Source organism: Saimiri boliviensis, chromosome 3 (assembly GCF_048565385.1).
Source record: "Saimiri boliviensis isolate mSaiBol1 chromosome 3, mSaiBol1.pri, whole genome shotgun sequence".
Classification (NCBI taxonomy): domain Eukaryota; kingdom Metazoa; phylum Chordata; class Mammalia; order Primates; family Cebidae; genus Saimiri; species Saimiri boliviensis.
In genome coordinates, this window is record NC_133451.1 from 64,655,373 (window position 1) to 64,676,457 (window position 21,085).

Sequence of the window (21,085 nt, forward strand, 5' to 3'; positions counted from 1 at the left end):
GCAAGAGGAAATGCAAATCTATACTTTACATGGCCTATACAATAGAGAAGTCAGATACACAATCAGTGGTTGTAAAAAGTAAGAATTTCCTGTGATCACAAAGCTTGTTTACATCCAGACATTACTCCTCATGGCTGCAGGTATTTCTGGTTTGATCTTGTTTTAGAACTGAGATGTGAAAAGGTTTTCTAGTTTTGCTCATCAGAATGTCTTTTAACCAGATTCTCCTTTGTCTGCTCCTGACTCAACTTATCTGAACTCCCCCATTCAGGAGTCTATGAGTCAGGGATCAAAGCCATCCCGTATGGTGGCATTTGCTTTGCAAATATCCTGACAGTTAAACCATTATCTAGGGTACAAGGCAGTCAGGCAAGTAAAGAAAAGGTTAAAAGCTATACTTAAAGAAAGAATCATAAAGATTAAAAGCAGAAACTGGTTGCTGGTAGGGAGTCACTTGGTCTAGCAGCACTGCATAGTTTTAGGCCCAAATGATATCGTGGTCGATATTAGAAACTGATCATCCATCTTTCAGTTCCTTTATCCGATAGCTCGACTGCCTCCAGTAGGAAACTGTGTTTGGGATCAAACTCACCGTATAGTGAGACTCACGCCTTTTGGGGGTCTCACACGGAAATGTTCCCCACAATTGATATCTTAGAAAAGTTTGAGGTTCACAACTTGTTTTATTGGTAGTGTCATGTAATATTTTAAGATTGTTTTCAAATTTGAGGGAACTCCTTGTGTTAGGTTGTTCTTGCACTGCTATAAGGAAATACCTGAGACTGGGTAATTTATAAGAAAAGAGGTTTAATTGGCTCAGGTTGTATAGGAAGCATCGTGGCATCAGCTTCGGAGGGAAGCCTCAGGAAACTCACAATCATGGCAGAAGGCAAAAGAGAGAGCAGGCACATCACATGGCAAAAGTAGGAGCAAGACAGTGTGAAGGAGAGGGGGTAGAGAGAAGAGAAAGAGGGGAAGAGTAGGGAATAAGATGCTAAAATAGTGCATAAAATAAAGTGCATAAAAGAGTAGGGAATGAGATGCATAAATAGTGCATGAAATAAAGATGACAGAGTTTTAAATGACTGGATGTCACAGAGAACTCATTCACTGTCACACAGACAGCACCAAGCCCTGAGGGATCCACCTCCATGATCCAAACAACTCGTACCAGGCCCCACCTCCAGCATTGGGGATTACAATTTAACATGAGATTTGACTGGCGACAAATATTCAAACTGTCTCACCCCTAGTAAGTTTTATATGAAGTACAGTGTTTTTACATATTCCTGTGTCATGGAGCTCAGATCTAGATGTCCCTGGTCCTCTGCCTTAGTGTTAATGATGCCAGATAAGGCAGTGCATTGGGTGGTAGGAATATTCCTGGATGCCATTCCTGTACTCAGACTAGCAATTATCAAGTCATACATGGATGTGATTGCACAATACATATATCCTATGAAACCTAAATATATACCCAGCCCAACTTCCTCTTAGTTCAATGCCCAGAATATCAGATTGCCCAGAATATCAGATTACCCAAGGAGGAAGTATGATGGAGAGGGAGTCAGAAACAGAAGTCTTAACCAAGTGTAGTTGGATTGTGTTTGCAAATTTTGTGAAAACATGTGACCATGTGAACACATTGTTAGGGCCCCTTCCAAGGCCCTGAATTTTAAACTGTCATGGTAAATTAAATTCTATAGTCTTCTACTGTAATTTTGTGCTTGAGTTCTGTTTGTTCAGTTGTGCTACTGAAACAGTTAAAATATAAGATGTATATTATTCTGCACGAATACCATGTACAATGCTGCTTGAACCTATCATGATTAGGCCTGTTTGTCTAAGCTGAAGATACAAATTTTGGCAAATGTCAAAAGTTTTTGCCATACTTTTAAATTTTTGGCCTGGAATTCTTTGTCAGTTAGCTCAACAAACATTGAAGCTCTGTTCTGACCTAGGCCTTGTGATAGATTCTGGAGCTTGAGTGATGACTTAGAAACATTTCTTACCTCTGAAAAACTCATGGTGCTATGTAAAATAGACATGATAGTATCTTGTCTGAACACAGGGCAGATATCATTAACCCAGCTTAGGGTATCAGGGAAGCTTCCTGAGGAAAATGACCCCTGCACTGATTATCTAGGGATGACTAGACATTATTTGGTGAAAAAACAAAGTGCAGTTAAAATTACATGAGATAAGGAGAAGTAGGTACTACCTGATTTTAACTTTGTGTTGCTTTTTTTTTTCCTTCTTCTGTCAGGCTGTCTTGTTTATTATGAGTTTTAATTTCAAAGCATTTAGACTACAAAACTTCTGTGTCACTGATTGCATTGAATGCCTATTGCGCTACTGCTTCATGTGTGTAGGCAAATGCTTTGGCTAAGCTGGTTTTTTTTTGTTTTTGTTTTTGTTTTGCCAAAGTTTAAGTAGGGCAGGACTGTAAAGGCGCCTAATATTGAGAGTGAAATTTTGGTGTTAGGACTAGGAAATATTCCTCAATCTGTTACTTCCCTTACACAGTTGGAGTCCTTTAGATTTGCCATAGTGCATAAAATAAAGATGACAGTTTGATCTTTTTCTTTAATATTGGTAACAATGGCTCCATTCATTAAGAATGTGATTTTTCTTCCCCTTCAATATCATTATTTGAAATAATAAACATTTATTATGTATTCTGTTATGTTTTAGCTTCTATGTTAGGTATCGGGAATGCAAAGATATTTAAGACAAGACTCACGTCCCTGAGTAACTCCCAATCTAGTGAAAGAGAGGGAGAGAGAAAAAGAAACAAATAAGCAGGAGAAGGTCTTATTTTAAGTTGACCCTTCATGGATTAGTAGAAGTATGGAAAGGGGATAAAGTCAGAAAGGATATTTTATTTATACACATTTAAGTGCATGTGAATGTACATATCAATAGTCATTTGTTATTGAACATTTAAAAAATGCTAGTTCTTACTGTAAACTAAAAACTGACTGAGGCAGATCTCAATCAGTTAGAGGTTTAGTTTGCCAAGGTTGAGGATGGGTCTAGGAAAAAGAAACACCAGTCACAATAGGATCTGTGACCTGTGCTTTCTCCAAAGAGGGTTTTGGAATTTCATTATTTAAAGGGGAAAGAGCAAAGAGAAGGGAAAGGAAAAAAAAAAGGAGGGAGGGTGGGCAGTGAGGCATGTGATTACTTTCTTGTGAGGCTCTGATTAGCACTCAGTGAATCAGCATTTCACAAGTTGAAAGAAGAGAATAGAGGAAAAAGTCAATTATGCATTGTCTTGTGCTCAGTAAAGCTAGATTTTACATAAGATAATGTAAGCATGTGAAATTATATCTGTTCGGGAACAAAATGAAGGCAGTTCTTGCATAACTCAGTTCCCAAACTTAACTTTCTTTTCTTTTTCTCCTTCTTCGTCTTTCTTCTTTCTTCTTTTTCTTTCTTCTTCTTCTTCTCTTTCTCTCTCTCTTTTTTTTTTTTAAAGAGATAAGAGTTTTGATTGTTGCCCAGGCTGGAGTGTAATGGTGCAATCTCGGCTCACTGCAACCTCCACCTTGCAGCCTCAAGCAATTCTCCTACCTCAGCCTCCCCAGTAGCTGGGATTACAGGGATGCACCACCATACCTGACTAATTTTGTATTTTTAGTAGAGATGGGGTTTCACCATGTTGGCCATGGTAGTCTCGAACTCCTGACCTCAGGTGATCCACCTGTCTTGGCCTCCCAAAGTGCTGGGATTATAGGCATAAGTCACCGCACCTGGCCTTGAGCCACCATGCCTAGCCAACTTTCTCTTAAGCATAGTGAGCTTGGGGTTCCAAGATTCTGTTTTTCACATTATATTGAACATTTGCTCTGTGACTGCTATCTCAAAACTAGGATGCTTCAAATGTATTTACTCATTTATTGTAACAGTCCTGCAAAGTTGGTGATACCATCCTCTATTTTTATTCTTAGCCAGGAAGTTAGAAGGACAGGTCTGAAACTGGCTGCAAAATATCAGACAAATTACACAACTTCCCTAAGTTTACAACTAAAAAGTTGGGGATGATATCACCAGTTTTGCAGGAGTATTATGACAAGTGAGTCATAGAATCTGAAAAAGCAGGATCCAGAACTGGGTCTTTATTCCAAATCTTTTGTCTTTTTCTCTGCTATGTCCCAGATACTGTATTTGACAGTGGAGTTAGAAAACAAAGAGGATGCAGCCTTTCATCTTCAGCTATTATAGAAGAGAACAAAGACATACATTTATATGTGAGGTGTTATAGGTGCTTTAAACTACAGTGAGACACCAGAAAGAATGGACAGTTTTCCATGAAACATTAGAAAGAATTCTATTTAAAAAGTAATGCTTAAGCTCCCTTTATGTTTTTTGGTTGAAACATGGTATGTTTGGCTCATTTGCCAGATTGATGCTCTATCTAAACTGTATACATGCAAGATTTGGTTTCTTCCTTTTCCAGCAGGTTGTATAGGATTCTGAAAATAGAGTTTCTGCTGTTGTTTGGATATCACCCAGTCATTCCACTATGGGCACTTCCTAAAATCTCCTCTGTGTTCAGTACCTATTTACTGATTAGAATAATGGTTTTAGTGCTAGGCAAAGGAATATGTGGCCTCTATACAACTCAGAAGCTCAGAAGATGTTCTGAGACTGGTGATTATACTTTAGTGCCTTCATCTATAGCTGAGCTAATGCCTCAGATAACTTCACAGATGGCTTTGCTTGTGAAGTGCTGTGTTAGTCCATTCTTGTGCTGCTGTAAAGTAATACCCAAAGCTGGGTAATTTATAAAGAAATGAGGTTTGCTGGGCAGGGTGGCCCACACCTCTAATCCCAGCACTTTGTAGGGCCAAGCAGGGGGATCACTTGAGGCCAGGAGTCAGACCTGCCTCACCAACCCCATCTCCACTAAAAACGCAAAAATAAGCCGGGCATGGTGGTGCATGCCTGTAGTCCCAGCTACTTGGGAGGCCAAGGCACAAAAATCGCTTGAACTTGGGAGATGGAGGTTGCAGTGAGCTGAGACTGTGGCCTGCTGCACTCTATCCTGCGTGACAGAGCAAGACTGTCTTAAAACAAATAAAAGAGGTTTAATTGGCTCATGGTTCTAAGGCTGTACAGGAAGCATGATGCTAGCAGCTGCTTCTGATGAGGGCCTCAGGAAACTTACAATCATTGTGCAAGGTGAAGGGGAAGCCTGCACATCACATGGTGAGAGTGGAAGAGACAGAATGGGGAGATGTCACACATACTTTGAAACAACCAGATCTCATGTGAACTGAGAGCGAGAACTCACTTATCACCAAGGGCATGGTGCTAAGCCATTCATGAGAAATGCACCCCAATAATTCAAGCATTTCCCACCGTGCCCCACCTCCAACACTGGTAATTACATTTCAACTTGGGATTTGGAGGAGACAAATATCCAGACTATATCAAGTGTTATATTATTTTCTAAGGATTTGATTATAAGAGTTTATGGGGTATTAAATACTTAAATACTTAATTCACCAACCTTCCACCAGTTCTTGTATGAAGTCACTTAGTTACACTTTATGAAATTGAGTTTTATGAACATGATTTAAACCGAGAAGCAGTATAGCGGAATGTACTAGTGCAGTGTTCCCTAATACGTTAAAGAGCAGGAGGCTAAAGAAAAGTTTTCACAACTGAAGGTGTTTGGGAAACTCTGGGATTAACCATAAAGTTTTTTTCACTGTAGGACTTACCATAGCTTATAAAATGCTTGTTGTTTTCATAATGTGTTAGTGCATCTTTTGGCACTGCGCTAATTATTGAGGACCCAAAGATCCGTTACCTTCAACCTGATACTCCTTTCACACCTGGGATTTGTATAGACAGCTGCATATCTAACATGTCCATTTGGATGTCTAATAGGTATCTCAGGTTAGTATGTTCACTCCCGTCTCCCTATATGCATCTCAATAAATGGCCCACTTTCTACCTAGTTGAGACTAAAAACCTATAAGTCATTCTTTATTTCTCTTTTACATCCATTCTTCACAGATGGAATCTAATACTAAGTTCTGTTGGTTTTACGTACAAATATCTGAATTTGTTTTCTATTCATCCCCGGTAGTTTGAGCCACCATTCTTTATTCCTGGCAGTAGTTTGCTAACTGGTTTTCCTGCTTCCACTTTTGCCTTCTTCCTGATCCATTCTCTGCACGGCAACTGGAATGATCTTTTTTTTCCTGTCCTTTATATTACTTATTTTTGTTTTAAAATTGATAAATAAAAATTGTGCATGTATATATAGTGTACATCATGATGTTTTGAAATATGTATACATTGTGGAGGAATGACTACATCAAGCGAATTAGCATGTGCATTACCTCACTTAGATTTATTTGTGGTGAGAATAGTTAAAATCAAGTTTTTGTGTGGATATATGTTTTTAGTTCTGTTGGAAATGTACTCCTCCCTTCCCCCGAACCCTTGACAACCACCCGTCATTTTATTGTCTACCGTTTTGCTAGAATGTCGTATATTTGGAATAATTACAGCATGTAGCCTTTTCAGACTTTTTTTTTTTTACTTAGCAATATTTAATTATGACTTTGTCTTTTTTTTTTTTGAGATTGAGCCTCACTCTTTCGCCCAGGCCAGAGTGTGTAGTGGCACAGTCTCGGCTCACTCCAACCTCTGCCTCCCAGGTTCAAGTGATTACCGTGCCTCAGCCTCCGGAGTAGTTGGGATTACAGGCATGTACCACCATGCCCAGCAAATTTTTGTATTTTAGTAGAGATGGGATTTCACCATGTTGGCCAGTCTGGTCTTGAACTCGTAACCTCAAGTGATGGCCCACCTGGGCCTCCCAAAGTGCTGGGATTACAGGTCTGAGTCACTGTGCTCTGCCAAGACTTCGTCTTCTTATAGCTTGGTGGCTCAAGCTTTTTATCACTGAACATAATATTTCATTATATGGATGTTCCACAGTTTATCCACCTATTGAAGTTCATTTTAGTTGCTTACAATTTTGGTGATTATGAGTATAGCCACTGTAAACATCTGTAAGCAGGTGTTTTGTTTTTTTTTTTTGAGATGGAGGCTCGTTCTGTCACCCAGGCTGGAGTGCAGTGGCACAATCTTGGCTCACTGCAACCTCTGCCTCCCAGGTTCAAGTGATTCTCCTGCCTCAGCCTCCCGAGTAGCTGGGATTACAGGCACCTGCCACCACACCTGGCTAACATTTTGTATTTTTAGTAAAGATGGGGTTTCACCATGTGGGCCAGGCTGGTCTCGAACTCATGACGTCACGATCCGCCAGGCTCGGCCTCCCAAAGTGCTGGAATTACAAGTGTGAGCCACCACACCTGGCCCTGGAAGTAGGTTTTTGTGTGGACATAGGTTTTCAAATCAGTTGGATAAATACTTACAAATGTGGTTGCTGGTTTGTATGAAAAGATCTGTTTTGTAACAGCCAAACTGTTCTAAAGTGGCTGTACCGTTTTTGCATTCTTACCAGCAGTGGATGGGAGTTCATGTTGCTTTGCACCCTCATCAGCATTTGGTATTGTCAGTTTTTTGTATCGTAACCATTCTAATAGATGTGTGCTAAGTGGTTTCTCATTGGTATCTCATTATTTTAATTTGCAGTTCCCTGATGACAAGTGATGGTGAGCATCTTTTCATGTGCTTATTTGCTATCTTATATCTTCTTTGATGGGCTTTGTTCATCTTTTTTGCCTATTTTCTTTACTGGGTTGTTTTATTATTGATTTTTGTTTTTCTTTTTAGAATCAGGGTCTCACTCTGTCACTCAGGTTGGAGTGCAGTGGTCTAATCACAGCTTACCACAGACTTGAACTCCTGGGCTCAAGTGATTCTCCCACCTCAACCTCCTGAGTTGCTAGGACTACAGACATCACATCCCTGGCTAGTTGGCTAGGTTCCTCCCACCCTGCACCCGGAGATGGAGTCTTGCTATTTTACTCAGGCCCTTATTGTTGAATTTTAACAGCTCTTTGTATATTTTGGATATGTCCTTTACTATGTGTGTGGTCTGCAAAGATTTTCTGCTAGTCGGTGGCTTGATTTTTGACCTTCTTTACAGTGTCTTTCACAGAGCAGAATTTTATTTATTTATTTTTTTGAGACAGGGTATTACTCTGTTGCCCAGGCTGGAGTGCAGTGGCACTGTCTCAGCTCACTGCAGCCTTGACCCCTCCAGGCTCCCACCTCAGCCCCTCAAGTAGCTGGGGCAACAGGTACATGCCACTATACCCAGATAACTTTTTGTAGAGATAGGGTTTTGGCATATTGCCCAAGCTGGCTCTGGAACTTCTGAGATCAAGTGATCTGCCCACCTTGGACTCTCAAAATGCTGGGATTACTGCCATGCACCACTGCACCCAGCCACAGAAAAGAATTTTAAATTTCAATAAAACTAATTTATCAATATTTTCTTTAAAGATGTTTTTGGTATCCCAGCTACTCAGGAGGCTGAGGCAGGAGAATTGCCTGAACCCAGGAGGCAGAGGTTGCGGTGAGCCGAGATCGCGCCATTGCACTCCAGCCTGGGTAACAAGAGCGAAACTCCGTCTCAAAAAAAAAAAAAAAAAAAAAAGATGTTTTTGGTTTTATATCTAGAAACTCATCACCAAATTCAAGGTCATACAGATTTTCTTCTATGTTTTTTTCTAGAAGTTTTATAGTACTGTGTTGTAGTTTTAGGCCTACCATTCTGTTTATGTTAATTTTTGTGAAAGGTGTAAGATCTGTGTCTAGATTTATGTTTTTTGCCTCCAGATGTCCCAGTGTTTCTCTATCACTTGTTGAAAAGATCATCATTTCCTCATTGAACTGCCTTTCCCCTTTTGTCAGTATCAGCTGACTCTATTTGTATGGTCCACTCTTCACTTTTATAACTTCAATTATATTTTTCTTTGTGTCTTAAAACATCCTTTATTGAGACACAGTCACATACCTTACAAATCACCCATTTAGAGTGCAGTGTTTACTGTTTTTTAGTAACCATCTCTGCAGTCAATTATATTAAAAAGTCAACTTTTTAATCTTATTCAGAATTCCTAATTTTTCAGTATCCCTCACTGTGGGTAGTATCTCTTGACCTGACTCCACTTGCTTAAGGAGAACTTCAGCTTCTCCATCCTTCCCTAATTGTTTCTTTTCATTGCTGCCTATTTTTTGAATATAATAGTGTCTCTGTTTTTTCTAAAGATATTGATTAATGTGTTCTTCTTGGTTTTCTTTAGTATTAGATATATTGTTGAGTAGTTCTTCCGTGATGTTGGTTTTCCTGGAATATTTAGTGATTTGGGATTGTCTGTTCAACGTGAGTGTTTGAGGATATTGGTTTGCTTCTTGTTGAATAGTCTGATTATGGGAGCTTGCCTCTGGTGACCAGAAGGAGTAGGAATTGCTGCCAACTATAAAGAGGTATGCCAGTAGGTTCTCTTTTGTCTGCCAAGTTCCTCTGCCTACTGGGCAGGTGGTTAAAATCCCTCCCTACACCGTGCTCTGAGCTTTAGCTTAGGCTGTGCTTGCCTGCTTCTCAGGAAAAGGCCAGCCAAAAGGGTATTGGGATTCACTTGTGCAAAGACTCTGGGTTGGCTCCCCTATGGTCTTCTGGAGATCCCCTCAGGGTCCTCTCCTGTAGTCTAGTTTCTGAGTTTGGAGCATGGTAGAATCGCTCTTACCTTCATAGAGACCTCTGTTGGGTCTCTAAGCTAGGTTTTCTCTGACTTTCAGTCACTGTGTCTCATCAACTTTTTAATCTTAACAGAATTCCTCAATTTCTGAATTGTGGATAGCATTCTTTCTTTTTTTCCAGCTGTGTTAAGGATTTCTTACTCTCCTAACAGTAACAATAGTAGCAATACCACCTGCCACTAATAATAATTTAAAAGGGATTATAGGCAGAAATGTAAGTTCAGATATGTTTGTTCAGACTGCTGTCTGTCTTGAAGGAAGGCTATCTTTTCAATACTCATAGTTTGTAGCTTTAGTTTTTAGTCTTATTTCTAGAACGCATTCTATTTTAACAGCTTCTAACATTTTTTGCAAATGCATATCTGCCTTTCTGAAAGCGTGAATGTGTTTGGCAACATTTGGGGGAAATTGGTGTAGGGTGGAATTTTAATTTTCCTTACTGGAAGAGTGTGTGCTAAGTATTCTTATAAATTAGAGAAGGTATGAGGAGAGGAATTAGGTAGTTTGAAGATTGTTTTAAGATGTGTATGTTCCCAGCACTTTGGGAGGTGGAGGTGGGAGGATCACTTGAGCCCAAGAGTTCGAGTCCAGCCAGGGCAACAAAGTGAGACTTTGTCTCTACAAAAAAATACCAACCACAAAAAATTTAGCTGGACATGGTGGCATGCACCTGTGGTCCCAACTACTTGGGAGGCTGAGGTGGAAGGCTAAGGTAGAAAAATAATTTGAGCTCAGGAAGTCTAGGCTGCAGTGAGCTGTGATTGTGCCACTGCACTCCAGCCTAGGTGACAGAGTGAGACCCTGACTCCAAAAAAATACACAAATAAAATTACAGAGGGGTGGAGAAAAGGGTAAGAAAGAAAGAATGTTTTAAAAATAAGAAAAAAGTAAAAAAAAAAAAAGTGCCTATTAATAACTGTTTTGGTATAAATTAGCCTTGTGTTGTTTCATGAGTGACTTGATTAAAATGTGAAAAGGGGAAAAAATTGTTAGAAATAATTGGGTAGAAACTAAAGGTAAAGCATTGAGTAAAACATTGGGTAGTGGGTAAAAGAATGGGCTTTAGGCCAGGAGCTGTGGCTCATGTCTGTAATCCCAGCACGTTGGGAGGCCAAGGCGGGTGGATCCCCTTTGTCAGGAGTTTGAGACCAGCCTGGCGAACATGGTGAACCGTCTTCTCTACTAAAAATACAAAAATTAGCCGGGTATGGTGGCGGTTGCTTGTAGTCCCAGCTACTTAGGAGACTGAGGCAGGAGAATAGCTTGAACCCTGTGAGTCAGAGGTTGCAGTGAGCCAAGGTCACTCTACTGCCCTCCATTCTGGGTGACAGAGCAAGACTCTGTCTTAAAAAAAAAAAAGGTCTTTAGAGATTTAAATCCTGGATTTAAATTTGGGCTCCTTAATTTACCACTTTTATAATCTTGAGCTGAGTATATGAGTACTTTAAGCCTTAGATTTGTCATCCATAAAATAAAGAAAATAATAGCATGTATATCACAGAGTTATGGGGATTATATGAGATATATTGCATGTAAAATAGTTCTGAGTACAAAGCCTGCAGTAAATGTTAGTTAGTATTAATCATCATTATTATCCTGATGTAGGAGTTCTCAGACTGAAGTTGACTGGAACTATCAATTAACAAGTATTTATCAAATACCTGATCTGTAGTGTTGGACTTAGACCAGTGGAAGGAGCTACTGATGTGAATGACAGGTTAGTACCTAGAAGTGGAGCAAAGAGAACTAATAGTAATGAAGTTCTTACCATAAAGTTTAGTAGTAAGATAGGTATTATTTCCATTTTATAGACAAGGAAGCTGAGACTCAGTAACTTCTTCGAGATCCTGGTTCTGCTATTTAACTAGCTGTGGTTAGACTAATAACTCATTTAACCTTGAAGGAATGGAGCTGTTGACACAAATACATGATTTGTAACACAATTTATTTTACTCATTTGTGTCACAGATAATTTGCTTTTAATTTGGACTAAATTGACATTCTTCAGTGTCAATATGTAGATATTTAGTACAAAAAAAAATAGGGAATCATATGCTGGAAAGGATGTGGGGAAATAGGAACACTTTTACACTGTTGGTGGGATGTAATTTAGTTCAGCCATTGTGGAAAACAGTATGGTGATTCCTCAAGGACCTAGAAATAGAAATTCCATTTGACCCAGCAATCCCATTATTGGGTATATCCAAAGAATTATAAATCATTCTGTTATAAAGACACATGCACATGTATGTTCATAGTGGCACTTCACAATAGCAAAGACCTGGAACCAACCCAAATGCCCATTGATGATGGACTGTACAAGGAAAATCTGGCACATATACACAACAGAATACTATGCAGCCATCAAAAATGATGAGTTTGTGTCCTTTGTAGGGACATGGATAAATCTGGAAACCATCATTCTCAGCAAACTGGCACAAGAACAGAAAATCAAACACCACATGTTCTTTCTCACTCATAGGCGGGTGTTGAACAATGAGAACTCACGGACACAGGGAGGGGAGCATCACACACTGGGATCTGTTGAGGGGGAAATAGGGGAGGGACAGTCGGGGGTAGGGAGGTTGGGGAGGGATAACATGGGGAAAAATGCCAGATATAGGTGATGGGGGAATGGAGGCTGCAAACCACGTTGCCGTGTAGGTACCTATGCAACAATCCTGCATGTTCTGCACATGTACCCCAGAACCTAAAGTGCAATTATGTGTATATATATATATATATGTGTATATATATATATATATACATACACATGTATGGATCATATAACAAAAATAAAAACTGTTACGAACTGGGCCTCACAGCAGGAGGTGAGTGCCCAGCAAGCAAGCATTGCCTGAGCTCTGCAGCCCCACAACCCCTGTGGAAAAATTGTCTTCTGTGAAACCGCTGCCTGGTGCCAAAAAGGTTGGGAGCCACTGATTTAGAGTCTCAAAGAGAAAATAAATGTTGTTGTTGAAATTTGCAAAAGATAAATCAAATTGCAAAACTGTAAGAGGTAATGCATTTAGAGCCATCTCTAGGACTGAGTTGTTTACTAGGTGAACCACCCTGTGTTGCTCTAAAAATGGATTTGCCTTCAGGTACGAGTAAGAGTGGGAAAACAAATGTGAATATCGTGTATATTTATTTGGAAAGCAGTGAGGTAATGCTATGAATTATTAATACAATACTCCTAATATGTAATACATCATTCACATTTTAGTCAGAAAGCTTTTCATAGTAGCTGAGCATGGTGGCTCAAGCCTGTATTCCCAGCACTTTGGGAGGCCAAGGTGGGAGGATTGCTTGAGCCTAGCAGTTCAAGACTAGCTTGGACAACAGAGTGAGACCTCATCTCCAATAAAAATACAAAAATTAGCTGGATGTGGTGGCGTATACCTGTAATCACAGCTACTCAGGAGGCTTATGTGGGAGGATCACTTGAGCCATTAATCACGTCCCTGAATTCCAGCCTGGGCAACAGGGCAAGACCCTGTCTCAGAAAACAACCAAAAATCACAACACAACATTCTCCATAGTTACGGTGCTGTCTTGTAAGCTGTACCAAGAGAAATTAGCAGTCTAATACCTGTCTATTAAGACTCTGATTTGTTGTAGCTGCTCCCATACATACATTGTTAGTGGGATTGTAAAAGGATGCAGTTTATTTGGGGAAAAAATAGGCACTGTATAAAACTTAAAAATGTTACTATTTAGTACAGCAGTTCTTCTAGGAATTTATCCTTTATATATGCGTATACACAAGGATGATTACTGTAATATTGTTTGTGGTAGTAGATGACTGGAGGAAACAATCTAAATGTTTTTATTAATAAAGGATTGATCAGTATTTTATGATACATCTACATAAGGAAATACTATTTTAGTCGTTAGAAAGGATAATGTAGATCTACTTGAATCTTATTAACAGTCTTCTGGATATCGTAAGTGAAAAACATTAAGTACACTACAGTATGCTGCTATTGTGTAAAAGCAAACAAAAACAGGTGTAAAACTTTCTAATACTTATACCAGATACTAGACACTGTAATTTCTTCTGAGGTAGGTGGGGTAAGAGGGCAACATACTTTATGTTTTTGAAAATTTTGTGAAGGTTTCCATTCACATATCTTAAAATATGTGAGGTGTATGCATTGGGCATACAGTGTTGCTACAAGAACTTGTACTCACTGGTGAGGACTCCATGTACATGCTTGAGTGTTCGTGCTTTTGAATTTGAGGACTCTCATTTGTCAGTCTCTCTCTCTCTTTCTCTCTCTCTCTCTCTCTCTCTCATTCTCTTGCCTCGGCCTCCCGAGTAGCTGGGATTACAAGCACCTGCCACCACACCCAGCTAATTTTTGTGTTTTTAGCAGACACGAGGTTTCACTATGTTGGCCAGGCTGGTCTTGAACTTCTGACCTTAAGTGATCCACAGCCTCCCAAAGTGCTGGGATTACAGGCGTGAGCCACTGCGCTCGCCTGTGTCAGTTGGTCTTTTGACCTGGGAGTGAGTAGCATTATTGACCACCATCATTCCCGGGTAGAGTAGAGGTAGCAGCTGAAGAAAAAACCTAACAAAATTTTTAAAAAGAGTATTTTTAAAAAGTATTGAGTGGTTAGAGTATTCTGCAGAAATAAAGCAGATGGGTTAGATAGAAGGGAAATTAAATGCAGGATTTGCAAGCATTTGAAAGTATAAATGTATGTGGAAATGAGGAACAGAGAAGAGTCAAGAGTATGCAGAAAACTAAAAACATTTACAAACATCTCATCTCTAAATTATACACTTTTGTAAAAAGTCATTTTCCAGACTCTCAGAAAACAAAATAAAAAAAAAAAATTGAAGCCCAGATGATAATTTGTGGTTTCTTAAGTAACAAAAGAAGAAAATTGCAGGCTGGGCACTATGGCTCATGCCTGTGTAATACTAGCACTTGGGAGGCTGAGGTAGGTGGATCAGTTGAGTTCAGGAGTTCGAGACCAGCCTGAACAATGTGGTGAAACCCTATCTCTACTGAAAATACAAAAAATTAGTTGGGCCTGGTGGTACATGCTTGTAATGCTAGCTTCTCGGAAGGCTGAGGTAGGAGAATCACTTGAACCTGGGAGGTGGAGGTTTCAGTGAGCCAAGATTGCGCCAGAGCAAGACTCTGTCTCAAGAAAAAAGGAAAATTCCAAAATGGGGAGTAGAACCTTGTTTTCCTGATTTCCAGTCTGACCCTAAGATTATTCTTAGATTGCCTGAACCTTGAGGTCAGCATAGGGAATAGTACCAAAAAAACAACAACAACAACAACAACAAAACCAGAAATTAAAAAAAAATTCTCTTTTAAAATGACAGGACAGTTGTTTGTTTCTGAACTAATTTTCTTTTCCCCCATTTAGTCTTGAGGGATAGAGTAGGATTTGCGGTTTTAGTACTGCACTACTATTTCTTTCTTTGAGTCATTGTGGGTCAAGAAAACAAAGGGTAATGAAAATACTAAATGTTACATGTATCCTCTCATTTTGCAACTGTCCTATGATACAGGTAGTGTTCATGTTTTGTTACTTTTATTAGGTTTTCATTGCTAAACAAACATAGGCTTTGGAAAGCTAGGTAATTTGCCTGAGATAACATAGCTGATGTGTGTCAAAGTTGGCCTTTACAAAATTGAACTCAGATTTTTTTTCTTCTAAAGTATAAAGTTTTGGGAGGAGCATTGATCAAGAAAACATTGGAAGCCTAAAACGTCCGGGCAGTGTGGTTTGATTAGTAGATGACTTTGGGGGAGGTGAGGCTCTGACTTACCTGAGTGCAGACACGGCTGAGATCCTCATGGTTCTTATGTACTCTTGGCAGCCATTTTCAGAGCTACTTGACACATCTCCAGTTGCTGCAGCCATCTGAGCTGTGTGCTAATTAAAGGGAGTGTACTTAACACATTGTCTGAAGATTTGTACCACATTGGTCATAGGGGACCTCTTTTCCTAATTAATCATCCATAAATTAGCAAAATGTCTCTTTTTGTAAAATATGTTTGTGAAGTATGTGTCTTTTTTTTTTTTTTTTTTTTGAGACAGAGTCTCTCTCTGTCACCTAGGCTGGAGTGCAGTGGCATGATATTGGCTCACTGTAACCTCTGCCTCCTGGGTTCAAGTGATTCTCCTGCCTCAGCCTCTGGAGTAGCTGGGATTATAGGTGTGTGCTACCACACTTGGCTAATTTTTGTATTTTTTGTAGATATGGGGTTTCCCCATGTTGGCCAGACTGTTCTCGAACTCCTGACTTCAGGTCATTTGCCCAACTTGGCCTCCCAAAGTGCTGGGATTGCAGGTGTGAGCCACTGCACCTGGCAAAGTATGTGTCTTATACAAAATTGTTATAAAGGGTTAGGAGGAGGAAAGTGAAGTAAGTTTCAAGCTTGGTAGGCATACATATATTATTACCATTTATATAAATAATTTTTTAAAATTTATTTTTTGGAGGCAGAGTCTCACTGTGTTGCCTAGGCTAGCCTCAAACTCCTGCCCCCTAGCAATCTTTCTGCCTCAGCTTTCCCGTAGTTGGGATTACAGGCATGTTCTGCCACACCTAGCATTTATATTTTTATAATTATGTTTTAGAGATGCTGGGAGTTTATTTGGTGTTTATTACATTGTCTCATTAAACTGAAGAATTTCCACACTCGAGAGTAGGTCTAAGAGCTTGACTATGTCTAATAATTGACCTTTGGATTTACACTTTTGCACTGAAAGTCACTGAGTGGTTAAGCAGAGAAGTAACATAATTTAATGAATGATTTTATTTTTAATTTTTTTTCTTTTAGCTTCTGATTCTCTGGTTGAATTTTTTTTCTTTAATATATTTTTTAGAGATGGAATCCTACCGTATTGCCCAGGTTGGTCTTCAAATCCTGGGTTCAGGCGAGCCTCCTACCTCGGCCTCCTGAAGTGCTGGGACTACACTCAAGAGCCGCTGTGTTGGGTTGATTTTTTTATTTTTATTTTTTTCTAGACAGGGTTTTGCTCTGTCACTCAGGCTAGGGTGCAGTGGCATGATCTTGGTTCACTGTAGCCTTGACTTCCTGGGCTTAAGTGATCTTCTTGCCTCAGCCTCCTGAATAGCTGGGACTATGGGCATGCACCACCACACTTAATTTTTGTATTTTTGGTAGAGAGAGAGTTTTGCCATGTTGCGCAGCCTGGCCTGGGCTCAAGCAATCCACTTGCCTTGGCCTCCCAAAGTGCTTGGATTAAAGGTGTGGGCCACCGTGCCCAGGCCCATGATTAGTGTTTTAAAGCGACCCTTTTGCTGTTGAGTAGAGTTAGGAGAGGGTGTGTTAGAGTTGAGGAACATCAGTTTAATTCTAATTAAACACCTGTGAAGAGACCTTTATTTAAATGAGAATGTCAGTACTTTAGAATGAAAAATACCTGTTATTTGTATTGGATATTTGGGTTGACTGGTAGATTGTTATTTTATTTCAAGATCCTCAATACTTTTTGAAGGCTCCTCAGATGATTATCATAATGTATCCAGGGGTTGAGAACTACTGCTTTGTCTTAGGGAAAGAGGGACGGATTGGGGTAGAGGGTGTAAACTTGAGAGGAGGTAATGAGTGAAAAGTTTTGGAGAGTTTGGAAACTGTAACTTTTGTTTATATCTTCTTTTTGTAATTCCACTTTCATATTCATATGTTCAAATGCCTAGATATTTTTGATGATATGAATTTAGTAACATTAAAGTTCCCGCTTACCCAGCCTCTTTTTTTCCAGTCTGTTCCTTTTCATAAGAAGAGGAGGAGAATAGTGGACAGGGGTGACTCCTAATTTGATAAAAATTTGCTAGCATTAATTTAAAAATACCCCCCTTCCCCACTTCTTCCTCTTTCTTCTTCTTTTTTTTAAAGACACGGGCCTCATTCCTTTGCCCAGGCTGGAGTGTAATGGTGTGATTATTGCTCACTGCAGTCTTGAACTCCTTGAGCTCAAGCTATCCTCTGGCTTCAGCCTTCCTAGTAGCTGGGACTACAGGCTGCACCACCATACCTGGCTAATTTTTAAACATTTTTTTAGAGATGGGGATCTCACTATGTTGCCCAGGCCGGTGTCAGACTCCTGGCCTGAAGCAGTCCTCCTGCCTCTGACCTCCGGAGTAACTGGGATTACCAATTTGAGCCACCATACTCATCTCCCCTCCTCTCTTTCTTTTTCTTTTTCTTTTTGTTGCGGAGACTGGGGTTTTGCTCTGTTGCCCAAGTTGGAGTGCTGTGTCTATTCACAGGTGTGATCATAGTACTCTACAACCTTAAGGGATCCTTCCACCTCAGCCTCTTGAGTAGCTGGTGTGCGCAGCTCTCTTAAAAACTATTAAAACTGGCCTGGTGTGGTGGCTCACAGCTGTAATGCCAGCACTTCAAGAGGCCAAGGTGGATGGATCACAAGGTCAGGAGATAAGAGACCATCATGGCCAACATGGTGAAACCCTGTTGCTACTAAAAATACAAAAAAAAAAATAGCTGAGCATGGTGGTGCACTCCTGTAGTCCCAGCTACTCGGGAGGCTGAGGCAGGAGAATTTCTTGAACCCAAAAGATGGAGATTGCAGTGAGCCAAGATCGTGCCACTGCACTGCAGCCTGGGTGACAATGTGAGACTCCATCTAAAAAAAAAAAAAGTTAAACCATCTTGAAGCCTAGTTTCAATTGATCCATTAAACAGTATATATCTGTGTATACACACACACACATATGCTGTGTGTATATCTGTGTGTGCATAAGCATTCAGAAATTTGAGCAAACCAGCCATACTAATGTCTAGCTACTTAACTGCTTAAGCAATTCTAGAATAAAATTGATTACTGATACTTCCTATAATTGAGTGGAAATACATGTAGCTTTTCTTGTTTCTTTCTTTCTTTTTTTTCTTTGAGACAGAGTCTCTGTCGCCCAGGCTACAGTGCAGTGGCACAATCTTGGCTCACTGCAACCTCTGTCTCCTGGGTTCAAGTGATTCCCCTGCATCAGTCTCCTGCATAGCTGGGATTACAGGCACCCGCCACCACACCTGGCTAATTTTTTTTGCATTTTTAGTAGAGACAGCATTTCGCCATGTTGGCCAGGCTGGTCTCAAACTCCTGATCTCAGGTGATCCTCCTACCTCTGCCTCCCAAAGTGCTGGAATTACAAGCGTGAGCCACCGTGCCCGGCCGAACATGTAGCTTTTTTTTTTTCTTGCTGTAGGATATTTATTGATATCGAATTGTATCTTTACATTTATTTTAAGAAGGAAACAAATTTATTAGAATGAGAAACTTATAATGGGGTTAAATAAATAAAACAACTACAACTTATCATGGAAATACTTTTTTGTTTTTTAGATTACAATCTATAATCCTGATAATTAATTTATTGAGAGGAGGTGTTAGTTTCAGCTTAAAATTTTTTTCTGAGTTAACTAGAGACAGTAGAGAAGTTTGTAGGAGTTGTGGGTGGAGAGCACAGTAGTTATAGCAATTATATTGCTGGGATTTAAGCCAATACAGTTTAGGTCTAATGCTTGGTGAATGACTCTGTTGAAAGTCGTGCCTTAAATATTAAAGTGCCTTTTTTTTCTTTTCTATTCATAGTGGTAGTCGCTCTTCTAAAACTTTTAAACCAAAGAAGAACATTCCAGAGGGTTCTCACCAGTATGAGCTCTTAAAACATGCAGAAGCCACACTTGGCAGTGGCAACCTCCGGATGGCTGTCATGCTTCCTGAGGGGGAAGATCTAAATGAATGGGTTGCAGTTAACAGTAAGTAGCCTTTCTATTTCTCAGTAGACTATGAATTAGGGTAATAGCCTTGTTGTTGGTGTGTATTGGTGCTATCCATTCTAGGATTTAGTTAGCAAGTTAATATAAAAGAGTGATATCTCAATCGAACTTTAACCTTTATATTACTTTATTTACTTTATTATTATTATTTTTTGAGACGGGTCTCAGTCACACAGGCTGGAAGGCTGGAGTACAGTGGTACAGTTATGGCTTACCACAGCCTTGACCTCCCTGGCTAGGGCAATCCTCTCACGTCAGCCTCCACTGTAGCTGGGACTACAGGCATACACCACCATGCCTGGCTCATTTAAAAACATTTTTTAGTAGAGATGAGGGTCTCAGTGTGTTGTGCAGGATGGTCTTGAACTCCTGACCTCAAGTGATCCTTTTGCTTCAGCCTTCCACAGTGCTAGGATTACAGGCATAAGTCACCATACCCAGTCCTTGTTACTGTATTTCTGAATATGGAGTTTTATTAAATCTTGTTTCCTGTTTTAATACAAAGCATAGATTTATTATCTTCATTACAACAATGATGATAATTTTTTATTTGTCAAACAGTAATCGTATAGACATGCCACTCTTCTTTCTATATGATTTTATTTTATCTTTATAAACTTATGATGTAGGTATGATTATTATTTCATTTACTAGATTAAGCCGAGACAATTAGCAACTTGATTAGGTCATACAGCTATTAAATGGCAAAGCCTGGGCTCAAATACACAGCTATAGAATTTCAGAGTCTATTGAGTTAACAACCACTATGCTAAATTGCCTTTCTCAGTGGTATACTCAGTAATTTGTCTAATTGTGCTTATTTATCTTTTATTTTGATTTATTTATTTAGTTTTTAGACGTAGTTTTACTTTGTTGCCCCCGCTGTAGTGCAGTGGCATGATTTTGGCTCACTACAACCTCTGTTTCTTGGGTTCAAGTGATTCTTCTGCCTCAGCCTTCTGAGTAGCTGGGATTACAGTCACGTACCACCACGCCCGGCTAATTTTTGTATTTTTGGTAGATATGGGGTTTCACCATGTTGGTCAGACTGGCTTCGAACTCCTGACCTTGTGATCCACCTGCCTCAGCCTTCCAAAGTGCTGGGATTACAGGTATGAGCCACTGTGCCCTGCCAATTGTGCTTATTTTTTTTTCAAAAGACATTGAGTAGTAATCTTATGAAGTTAGTAAAATATGTTTGTTTATGAGATGTTCTTAATTCCTACAGAGACTAACATAGGAATAGTAAATATATTCTTGGGAATTAAGCCAGAGAAAGTTGAGGAATAAAAGGTTCAGGGTGTTTCAGCATTAGTAAAAATATTAATAATAATAAGAGAATTTTATAATTGAAGGAAATTTATTTGAATTTAGTAAAAATAAAATGAAAGCTAATTGAAAGCATACACAAAATGTCTAGGCTTTAAGAGAAAGCAAAACAGTATTTTTCTTCTATTTAAAGGCCTCTTATTATAATTTGAACTATGTCATGGGATGTATAAATTGAGCTGCCCCCCTCTAATACCTTTTAGGAACCAAAGGATTTTATTATGATGTCTTAAAACTTACTGTGACAGCATTTA

At 39.5% G+C, this 21,085-nt stretch overlaps 1 protein-coding gene across 3 annotated transcripts in view; it reads left to right on the forward strand.

Annotated features, from left to right (window-relative positions):
- The window catches only part of MOB1B (MOB kinase activator 1B), a 73,584-nt gene that overhangs the window by 25,261 nt on the left and 27,238 nt on the right, over positions 1-21,085 (forward strand). For 2 of the 3 annotated variants that reach the window (XM_003931955.3, XM_074396243.1), the window contains exon 2: positions 19,315-19,481. In XM_003931955.3, the coding sequence (XP_003932004.1) occupies positions 19,315-19,481 (167 nt within the window). Of the gene's footprint in view, positions 1-11,304; positions 11,417-19,314; positions 19,482-21,085 lie in introns of all 3 variants that reach the window. The other variant, XM_074396244.1, reaches the window with a different exon arrangement.